At 35.7% G+C, this 11,607-nt stretch overlaps 1 protein-coding gene across 5 annotated transcripts; it reads left to right on the top strand.

Moving 5' to 3' along the window:
* The first annotated feature begins 704 nt into the window (after positions 1-704).
* On the top strand, positions 705-11,036 carry LOC140782458 (uncharacterized). Of its 5 annotated transcripts, none has more exons than XM_073129031.1 (12): positions 705-811; positions 892-922; positions 995-1,074; positions 5,052-5,183; positions 6,992-7,184; positions 8,028-8,320; positions 8,399-8,539; positions 8,622-8,752; positions 8,866-8,963; positions 9,141-9,229; positions 9,838-9,974; positions 10,818-11,036. In XM_073129031.1, the coding sequence occupies exons 1-12, from the start codon at positions 788-790 to the stop codon at positions 10,885-10,887; spliced, it is 1,419 nt and encodes a 472-aa protein (XP_072985132.1). In that variant the 5' UTR covers positions 705-787; the 3' UTR covers positions 10,888-11,036. The 5 variants fall into 5 exon arrangements, with proteins under 5 accessions (XP_072985132.1, XP_072985134.1, XP_072985133.1 ...); XM_073129033.1 differs by lacking the exon at positions 10,818-11,036 and adding an exon at positions 10,356-10,491 and having other exon boundaries at positions 719-811; XM_073129034.1 differs by having other exon boundaries at positions 739-821.
* Positions 11,037-11,607: the final 571 nt, after the last annotated feature.

The following is an 11,607-nucleotide window of genomic DNA, read 5'->3' as shown; positions in this document are numbered from 1 at the left end:
TATTTTATAAATAAAAATATTTTAGTTATTTAAGTAATAAAATATCTCTACGTATTATGTTTTTTTTTCGCATATTCCTAAACTCACCGGGATAAGATTTATAAATACTAAAAGTACATGATGCAAACCACAATTTCATTAAAAGATAGGGTAGTATATGCAAATTTCTCTTAAAAAATTTGGTCACTTGTATATTTGATAATTTTAACAGTCATATACTCATATGTAACAAATATTCTATAAGGCATTTTATAAAAGGTTTTTTACATAATTGCCACCGTGTGCTTTCAAAAATATCATTATTGTTATTACATTTTAAAAAAATATTAATTTTGAATATTTCCAACAAAAATATTTGTTAAAGTTAACAAATATATAAGTAGCTAATATTTTTTAAAATTTAGAATATAAAAATATTAAAGAAACGATTTATATCTTACATAAAAAAATTGTTTTTTCTCGTATTGCGATATTTGGGTAAATTATTTTGAACTATTTTAAATAATTTATACATAAGTAAAATTGTGTTCTTCAAATCTAAGTTTAATTTTAATTATAATTAGTTGAGTTTACTTATGGAATCATATTTGATTTCGATGGTAATTATAATATTTAAAAAAATAAAGTAGTAATTATGTTAGCAATTATGAAGTCTTTGTAAAAGTTTTTAGTGTAAAAGATGGGGTTCTAACGACAACTTTACTAAGGGAGGGAGTAATATGCAAATTTCACTGTCCACTTCCCGGAAGGCCGAAACCAGTGCCTTCGCTGCTTCCCGGTTGCCAAAATGTGGCGGCAAAATGCTTCTGCGGTGAGAACAAGTAACCTCGAAACCCCAATCCCACCTCCTCTCTCTCTCTCTACACTAACATTTGTGGCTTTCCTTCTCAGGGAGATCAAGACTCCGATCGTAGCATTTCAGGTATCTCTCTCTCTCTATCGCTATGAGGAATTTTCTCTATCTGTCGGCCTTAAATTAGGGTTCTTGCTATAGATGATGATGGGTTGGATCGGCCGGGCTATGATCGCGACTGCTCCGAAAACCTCCGATCTCTCTACTCGCATGGGAAGGAGGTAGTGGGATTCGTTTTTCGCTTCGAGAACCCTAGTATGCATAGTTGCATTTCCTAACTGCTATTAGGTAGAGGTTAGCGGAGAGAAAAGAGATATAAAGAAAAGAGAGCTAAGATAGATCAAAGAATCAAATTTTCCTGCTTGATGAATGAATGGTGAAAATTAAGTAATTTTTTTTTTAGAAACTAAATGCTATAGATTAATCACCACTGTTTCAAAAAGACTCCACTGATATCGGAGCGCATAAACCGCAGCAGCACGGAGGGAAACGACCCAACCCACGAACACCCGTATCCTAGAGTCCTTTCTGTGTTAGCAAGCTAATCAGCTGGTTTATTGACTTCTCTATACAGATGGGAAATTTTACAATTTTGAATTTTCTAAGAGTAAACTAATGTCATCCACCACTGAGTCCAGCTTACAAGGGGGCTTATGAACCTTGTTCAAAATGTTTGCCAGCAACAAAGAATCTGTCTCGACCCAAATATTCTCCAAGTGATAGGTTTGTAAGCCCAGCAGACATTCCCTAACAGCAGTCACCTCCACCGCAAGTGTAGAATGGTAATGAGCACACCTTGACCCTGCAAACAGAGGCTCCCCATTAGGCAGGCGAGCTACGAATACTAATCCTGCCGTGTTCACTGGTTCCCGTAAAGGAGCCATCCAAGTTGAGTTTGACCCAACTCGGAGAAGGAGGATCCTAGCGGATAAGCTGGCTAGTAGGATTAGGATTTGTAGCACCAACATAAAGTTGTCCTAGGTATTCTAAATTAAGGTTAAGAGCAACGTCCCATACCTTACGGGAGTCTTTCAGAGTGTTTTTAAAACATGTCTCATTCCTTATTTTCTAGAGTTGCCAATGGATCACAGCCAGCAGAGCCCTCAAAAAAGCTTTTTGCTTACTCAAAAAGCCACCATCCTCCCAGATCCATCCCCCTCCTTTCCCAACCATGCATAGTAAAGGGAATGTCAAGCCATTCCGTTGCAAAAGTCCACACAAAGGTGGCAAAATTGCAGTGGTAGAAAAGGTGCAATATGGATTCAGGGAGAAGGTTGCAGTTCAGACACAGGCTAGCATATTCGAGATAGGTTATTAGATGTGGGCAATTTACCTAGACCAGTTTCCACAAGGAAACCTTGATTTTAAGCGGAATGTGAATATCCCTTCCACCCATCCCAGATGGTGGGGGATTGATGGTTTTGGTCTGCAAGAAAGTGTAGACAGACTTGTCCAAGGCTAAGAGCCACAAGGATTGGGCAACCAAACCCACATATCCCTAGCCTTCCTGAACGAGATAGCAATAGAGAAAAATATTCTCACTAGCAACCGATCTGAGTAAATTAAGAATCAAGTCCTCATGCAAGGCCTGATCCACCATAAGGTTCGAGACCTTGTAAACTGAGCTTCTAAGCCCTATGTTGAGGTGCATTGGCCAATGACTCAAGGGAACAGAAGCCAACCAGGAATCACACCACAAATCAGTAGACTTACTATTTTTTATAAGCTTCCGCAACCCAAGCTGGAAGTGGCTGGCCGACTCCAGGATGAGTTGCCAGCTCCAAGCACATTTGCGAGGATTGTTAACCTTCCAAGGATGGATGGGCTTATACTTAGTCGAAACTAGATCGACCAACCCAAGGTATTGGGTCATTATTCAGAACAGCTAAGATCTTCTTAGCATTTTTCATCGTATCTTGTTGCAACTATAGATCAAGCAAGCACAATTTTCTTTTTTACAAAAAAGTACACTTTTAATTTGCAGGAGAGGGATATAATTATCTTTTTCTTTCTTCCCTTTTTTTCTTTTTTCTCATCAAGAGAAATAGGTTGTCTACAACTTTACATGGTAGTATAGTAGGTGGCGTGTTAAGATTTTATCTTGCTAGAGCTATACATCACTTCTTTCAAAGCTCCTTACATCAAAATTATCTATTGTTGAGACCTAATTAACTCTAACCTATTCTTTTCTAATCTTTGTGCATGTTTCATTAAAATCTTTAGTTCCTAAATTGACCAATCTAAAGCCAACCTCACTATGCCAGAAGTCGGATACTTCTCCATTTTGTGACTCACATCATCTGTAGGTTGTGGATACTACTCCTCTCATAGTATACTTCCTCCTTGAAGCAGGATTCAAGACAAATTTCTAAGCACAATTGACATATGTATAGATGTCCCAATACAGTCAATAATTTAACTCATTAAATCCTAATGAAGCCTTCGCTACCACTATATATATTTATGATGCTTTCTTAATACCAATGATGTTTGCTACTGAAAAGAAAGTAGAATTTTAAAACAATAATTTAGCCAAGAGATCCAGAATTACAAATTTTTTTGAAGAACTTTAGTATGCCAGTTCTTTCATTTAGATTTCTCCGATCGATTTTGGTTGTGGACTTCTTCAGAATCTTCTCTTTTCCAACTAAAACATTGTTCCGCATTTTGGAATCAGACACTTTCTTGCGATGTTAATGGAAATAATGTGATGGATAGTTCCTCATTTTCCAGAACTGAAACTGACTGACTTATGTTCTGGATCTCCGACTTCCTGTTTTCCAACTTCCTGTTCTTGAATGGATTGTTATCATGAACCTCTATGAGTTCTGCTTCCTTTTCCATTAGTTGAGGAGAACTTTGCAGCACAACCAATTTGCTAAGTGCAAAAGCTTCCTTCATGTACTTTTGGCAATCTATCTCTTCAATAACTGTCAATATGTTAGAACTTAGAACATTAATTCTCATAGTGGATGAGTATATTTCAATGTTTACAGATGCATAACTTTGTCAAAGAGAAATTTACTAAAATTTAAAGCACATAAGAGTTGACACATATTTGATCACATGGGAGAAAATAACATGTTGACACATGTGATTTAGAGGTAACTGAATGTATTGATATAGTTAGAAATAGGTTCTTGAATTTGCTGATCCTTCTGCGAGGTATGCTTAGATATTTTACCGATAATCTCTTCCTTTCTTGGTTGTGTTGAAGTCCACATGGCCTTTTCTTAATGGTCAATAAAGGCAATTGTATCAGCCTAAAAATATGACAAAAAACACTTTAGATATCTAGGGATATATTCGAAGTATCCTTATATAAAAGGTCAGAGATATCAGGTGGTGTGGAACGAAACCACACCGAAGTGGGCCTTTTTTTTAATGGTAATAAAGGCAATTGTATTAGCCTAAATTAAATGATGCAAAAACACTAAACATCATGATTATAGGGCAAAGAGATCGAACAAATAATATCGTCCAAACTGCCCAAAGCACAGCTTGACCTTATTAACAAGCCAAGCCTAATCAACCAGGCCACTTTCTTGCGAACACAGATGTGAGGAGGAACTTCAAAATACATATAGGAGTAATTCTCTGGAGAAATTAGCTACTCACTTGATTATCGGAGAATCATGGATGAATGTGAGATTTTTTCTTGAATATGATGAACATTTCACTCTCCAAAAATTGGCCTTTTGGATGTGAAGTATAAATTGTGAGGAAATTGTATGTAGGATGCCCATATCGAATAAATGTCGATGCAAGTGATAGAGAGGGAAAATGTATACATCTTCTAACAAGATGAAAAGGAAAACATATTAGTGTTGTTTTGTGATCTAATGGAGTTATCACAGACATCACTGCTCCTACTATCAATAATTGCTAGGAGGATTAGTAAAAAAATTATAATTACTGCATTACGTAAGAAAGTATGATGATTGCTTAAATTCACAACCAATCATTCTACTGCATCCTCAATGTCTGATGGAAAATTATGATTTCTTATTACTTCTGAGACCTTTTCAGGTGATTTAAGCAATCATATACATCTTCTTCATTGTTTGTTTCGAAGGAGATAAAGGACCTTCAAAGTTTCTTAACTCTTAAGACATTCAATTCTCCCTCTCTCTTCCATTTTGTTTTACCAATCATCTTTTGTTTTTGTGGTAATAAATGAGAAACTCAACATGCCCAGACTATGGATGATTTCTTGTCTGAGTGTGACATTGAAGTGCAAGGATTATGCAGTGGTCCAAGCAGATCTATTCAGCCTCGACCACAAGAAGATCATCGTAGTGTTTCTGTTGACGAATCAATTTCTGATGAGGTACTTAGATCTTGCTATTGTTTTTACATTATTCTGTTCATTTAGATTCTTCTGTTATAAAATCAGATTGAACTAGATCTTTCAAAATCTATTGACTTGACTTACTTCAATGAAGGATTTCCATTAATAACTTTCTTTTCTAGGTTGGTATAAAATTTCTTTTAGGCCATAAATAAGTATTTCTTGCAACATCAATTGTTCTTAAACCTTAACCTGTGTCCCTTGGTTGTTTTCCTTTTATGTTTTGGCCTTTGTGGTATGAAAGTAATGGTTATCCCTTGCGGCTTATGTTTTTTTTTTTTCAGATATTTGATTTGTGAAATTTTCTACTTTAATGGTGCAGATGGTAGTCAGAAACCATTTTCTAGCACATGGTGATGCTGTTAGTTATTCAATTTTATGTAATTAAAAAAATAATCTTGTACCAAAATGATCAATACATTGACCGATAAGTATTGTGTTTTGGGGCTGCCAAACCTGAAACTGATACTTGAAGTTAGAACCTTGATCTCAGTCTTCTTGTTGCTTGTTTACTACCTACTAACAATTTTGTGACTTAATCTTTGTGAAGTACTAGAGGAGCAATCTTGCACTTGGATCATGGAAGAGAAGATTTATACATTTTGTACATGTAGGAAACAATTGAATTAGATTGAAAGAACAACATTAGGCAGCTTTTGAAAGAGCTTCATTTCTGAACTTCTACTTTGATGAAATATGTCACTTGTACCAAGAATAATATTCAGGAGTGTGCTCTACGAAGCCTTATTATCTCAACAAGTAGAAACTTTCTAGATACACTTACTTTGAAGAGTGAAAAATGTGAGAGTCCAAGCATGGCCATCTTGAGCCTTACTGGTTAGCTCTTAGCATGACTATGTTGTATCAGTCACTGACATAATACCTGCCAACAGAAGCCTACATATTGGATTATCTTGATCAAAGGAGTATCACCTGGATATCCTTTTAATTCATTGTTTTTTTCTGATATGAATTGCAAAGTTCTGGATTCTAAATGAAGTTGTAATATCTGTATCAAGATCGTTTTGGATGGTAATAGAATAACAACTAGCAATAATAGCAACTAGTTGGGATTGGCTATCATTTGGATTGGTAGCAAGGTTCATAGTCTTTTTGGCCTTTTGTGTGATTCTGCATTTGTTTGATAATTAATGTTATAATGAGTAATCTCTCTAATTATTTAATGTGTATAGTGATGCAATTAATCTTTCAAGTTTGCACATACATATGCACCCTACATGTCAACATGTAGAGAAAAAAAAGTCAGTCATGTCCACTTGCAACTATGGATGCTCATCATCAAGTATCTAAGTATCGGTTTCGGGATAGGAATTGGATGTTTGAAAAAAATGATATATATATATCGGTCGTATCGGACTATCGGTTGTATCAGCCTTCCATTTCGGATGATTTGCATCGGGGATTGACCAGCTGATTTGTTTCAGCGATACTGATTGGGATTGGCCGATGCTTCAATCCATGCTCGTCATATGATTTGAGCTATGCAAACTCACCACTTTGGTGCATTTCATAGCCATGTATTCCCAGATAAAGTAGTTCCTTGGTGTATACGATACATTTCTGGACTCCAGAAAATCATCAGGGCTAATGTTCTGATTAATGATTAATATAAATGACTATTCTCATTTGTAAGAACAGTTTTTTTTCGCTGATTAAAGCTCTAATGGGCATTGGTTACTGCTTTTTTACTTCATAATCTACTACCTGCTCTTTCAGACAGTGATGTTTGATTGTTTTTCTTTCTTTTTTTGATTATATCTGGATAGGATACTCTTGCACCAACAGAGCTTTCATTTGCCTATGGAGCTTCCAGGCTTCAAGCAAACTATAATACTGTTCAAACGGATAAAAATGATGAAGCATCAACATGGAGTGAAGTTTTAGAGGAAGTCAATGAGTTAGCTTGTTTACCTAAATTGCCCCCCAAAGTGCCCTCCAACTCTGGTGTATCCAAAAGAAGTATTTTTCTATGGTTTCTGCTAGTTCTTTGTTGATATATCTGTTGAATTCTATTTTCGCTGTTCTTTCTTTCTTTTGAACCAGTTTGATTTATAGGCATCCACTTAGGAACCAGCCAAGCGACTAGGCATTATATGACAATTGTCGACCCGTGCGCTGCCTATATAATTTTAGAACGTTGCAACTGAAATCCTGATAACATGAGGAACTTCTTCTGTTTTTTTTTTTTTCCATTCCTCTGAGTTATGCAGTTCATTATGACACTTGTTTTCTGTCCATATATGAATTATGGACACTTGTGTTTTCAGTTGCATTTATGTTGTTGCATTCCATATTATAGATGATAATACTGTTTAGAGTAGGATTGGGATGAAAATACAATATGGAACATATAAATGAAATTCCTCAAAGTAACATGCTAAAATCTATTAACTAAAAAGCATAAATGAGTTACAAAGTCATCAAATTGGGTAGAGGAAAATGAACTGCATGAATGGAATCAATGTGGTAAATTTTGCTTATGGGAAAACATTAAATTATGTAATTGGACAATCTCAGACACATCCTTATCTAGCTCTCCTAAAACACATACAAACAGAAACATTTATAGTATGGCAGATATGTTACATTTGAATCAATGAATGTTTACATTTTACAAGGATTCTGATAATCCATGGCTCGTCAATAGGATTATACATGATAAGTGCCAACCGAGGAGATCTCTTTAATGTTTCACATCTCCTAAGAACTAGGTCTAATATATATTATCTTGCTACTCCTGGAAATATAGTTCCATTCTTACCATTCTTTGTCATGTTTTGTCAACATTTTTTTTTGTTCCAGGGCATCCAGGGCATAAAGGTAGGACTAGTCTCAAGTTTTCTTTCCGTTCACATTCACATGAAGAATCCTGGCCATGTGCATTGAAGGATAGGAATGAGAAATGTTATGATGGACATTCACATGAAGAATCCTGGCCATGTGCATTGAAGGATAGAAATGAGAACTGTTATGATGGAGAGAGAGAGCTGCCTATTGAGTTTGTACCCCATGAAAAGAAAGCACTGCCTTCAATGGCTGAACTGCTAGAAGATCTAAACGAGAAAAATGACACTTCTATTGGGACTTCAAACTTGGTGTGCATTCTTCACTTACTTTTACCTTGGTAAAATTGTTGAGTTACTTGAGTAATCTAAAATATGGATTCTGGTTAGGCAGCTTATACAAAATGTAAAAGCAAAGGAAAGAAAGCAAACTCTTCTAGTCAGAGATCATTGCCTCAGTTGGGGCAAAGGGTTCTTGATGATGAAGATCCCCTTGAGTATATGGCTTGTGGATCATCCAGTGAGGATGAGGTACTTCTTGGCATACTAACTTCATCCTAGCTTTTCACTGAACCAGTTACTATTTTCACATGAATTCTTTTTCCTCTTACAGGACATTGATCCAAATCATTTAAGTTTGGGAACTCAGAAATTGAAAGGACAAACCATGACAGATCTATTTCAAGAAGCTTTTAGTGCATCTAATTTGGAAGGCCTTGCAGTCCCCACAATTAAACTAGCAGAGTATCCATATTATTCTAGCTCTATCTTTTCCTTTTTTTTATATATATGAACTCTGTTCTGCAAATTGTGGAAAACATAGATGTAGATATATATATCGATTACCTGTTTGACAGAACTGGATATTGGGGGAGGCTGCAACAAGTTTTGCAGATTGAAAAGGACAAGCATCTGGAGTTCTCAAGGCAATTTCATGGAGGGAAAAACTCTTTCAGTTTGTGGTCCTTTATCCTCTTGATAGTGGTCATTGTTGATACATCTGTCTACACAAACTAGCTGTGCTGTCATGGACTTCAATACAATAATTCATATTGATGTTCTTAAACACACACAATAATATGCCAGCACGTTGGAATCCACCGAACTTTTGACTATTTTTCTCTATTTCAAGATGATTCAAGGGGCATCATTGTGCAAATCTTATCAAGAGGTTTGGAAGGAAAACTGACGGTTTGCCGTTGCTTGGTTGAAGACACTGAGGTTGGTAATTCCTTCTTTAAAGCTTTAATGCCATCATAATATCAAGAATAACCATCACACTAGTGCAAAAGTTAGCAAACATCATTTGTTCTAGCTTCCTCATTCTTACTCAAGTCCTAGTTAGGAAAAGTTTTTTGAATGCCATCTCAACAGCATCTCTTCATTAATATTTCACATCAACTCGTTGCTGTAAATTATGGAGAGAACACATTTAGGCATGGTTTGAATTATCAACCAATGCCAATACATATTGGTATTAGCCATTACCTATTTGAAACTGGGGCTGAAACCAGTTTTCTCTTAGTCCTGGCTCAATATTGACTGTATCGATCCAGTATCCACTGTATCGGTAACTGAACTGCGTTTAAGCCCTTTTTGCAGTGGCCTGATCAAACTGGTAGGTTAAATCATCACAATAGCAAGTGTTATACACACAGACACCTTTGGCCCCTACATGATCAGTTGATTGTGGCATTTTAGGAATATTATACTGATGCTTGCTTTCCACTAAAGAGTAGTAACTGAAAAGAAGCTCAACTTATTATGTTTTGGATTCAGTAATTTGCACATATCTTATATAGCTTTTGTAATCTTTAACTTTTCTTCAGTTTTCCCTAAGTGCAAAAGGTCCAAGAGAATGTGCTGTTGCTGATGGGACCTGGGAGAGGACTATTATATTCAGTTCGAAGATATGTGACAATGTGGATCTTGGAGTAGGGAACCTAGTTCGCCTTTACTCTCCATGGTATACACTTATACCCTCACTTCTTTCTGTTATGTAACATCTGCTTCTTTTTTTCTCAGTGCTCATCCAGTTTGTATGATAGCCATCAAGATATAAATCATATGATACTTTGAATCTGATGATCTTGATAGAATAATAGTGAAAATCAATGCTTAGAGCCTTAGACTTTGTCAAGAATGTAAAGATTTTTAAATTCATCCAGGGAATCAGAAAAATGGTTGAAATGAAAGGGCATCTTGGGGGAAGGAACCATGAAAAGAAGTAGAGCTTTGGTAATAAAATTAGGAAAAGGAAGGGAATTACAGTAAGCCATCATGATAAGGAGGAAAATGAGTTTATAAGGCCTTTATGGCTAATGTAATCATATGGTGGGTGTTTCAGGGTATAGAAATAAATTTGGAACAAATGGGGTTTGGGAAGAAAGCCCATAAACTAAGGTAACTGGGTAAAGAAAGGCAAAAAAGGAAGGGTGGGCCTGATTTGAACATAAATGGAGGCATAGTCAGGGTGTTTGGGAGATTTTTTATGCTTTGGGTGGATATCAATCTACATCTGACACCAAATATGCAAGATATGCTGATTACTCACACAGGTAAAATTTACTCAAGTTATTGTAGGACTCTGTTGTTGTAAATATCGCTTTTGTTCTTCTTTAATTATAGGAGTCTGTTGTCGTAATGATTGCTTTTGTTCTTCGCTTTAACATCATGAGGTATCATTCAGACATTGATTTGCTTGAATTTTCATTTAGAGTCGTGCTGCTTCTCTAATATGTAATAGATTTACAGTATCTAGCTAACTGCACAATGATGGTGTCTAAACACAGCCTTTCTTGATGATTAGGAAAGAAGTTTTGGTGAAAAATGACGAGAAGATCATTCTGTGTACTTATTTCTCACAAATTATGACATGATTCTCCTACAGCTGTGTAGCGGTAAGGATAGGGTTTAATGCATTCAATTTTGTTCTGTACAAGAGTTGATACTCTCTTTCTTGTGGCAATACGAAACTCTTCGCTCTATGTATCTTGTATTGCTCTTTTAATGAATTTGTTCTTCTCAATATTGTTTCTCTTATATGATCTCCACTTATGTATAAGAAAAACTTGTTTTAGTAAGCAAGTTTTTTGTGAAGAGGTGCAATGCTTTTACGTAAGTGGTGCACGGATCAACCATTTGGTTTTTATAGTTTATGAGGCATTATAAGCTATTGTGTTAGCTACTACACAACCTTTGGTTTGTCGTAAACTGTAGGCATCTTACTTCCCTTAAAAGAATGACTCAATTAGTTGTCTCACAGATCTTTTAGAAGGGACTGGAGGAGCATTACAGGAAAATATCTGACCATATTCATCTTGTCTTGAGAAGTTTTTGAGCAAATTGGTAACTTCATGATGGCCTAATTAAACCGGTGCCAGAAATAATTGTACAATATGAACTCTTTTAATATCTGAGCATTATCCCATTGGCATGTGAGATATTCATCTATAAGTATTTCTTTTGTAACGTTCGAAAATAGAACTGTATTGATGCTCAAATGTTCATGAAATGAGGAATCTGTGCAAGACATTGAAGTAAGTGTCTTTAGAATTAGAGATGTTACTTATATATATGCAACATTTTTATTTTGAAAA

This window comes from Typha latifolia, chromosome 2 (genome assembly GCF_019914945.1).
Source record: "Typha latifolia isolate L0001 chromosome 2, TyphaL0001v2, whole genome shotgun sequence".
Taxonomy (NCBI): domain Eukaryota; kingdom Viridiplantae; phylum Streptophyta; class Magnoliopsida; order Poales; family Typhaceae; genus Typha; species Typha latifolia.
The sequence above is the reverse complement of the archived record's forward strand: the minus strand, read 5'-3'. Positions and strand labels throughout refer to the sequence as shown.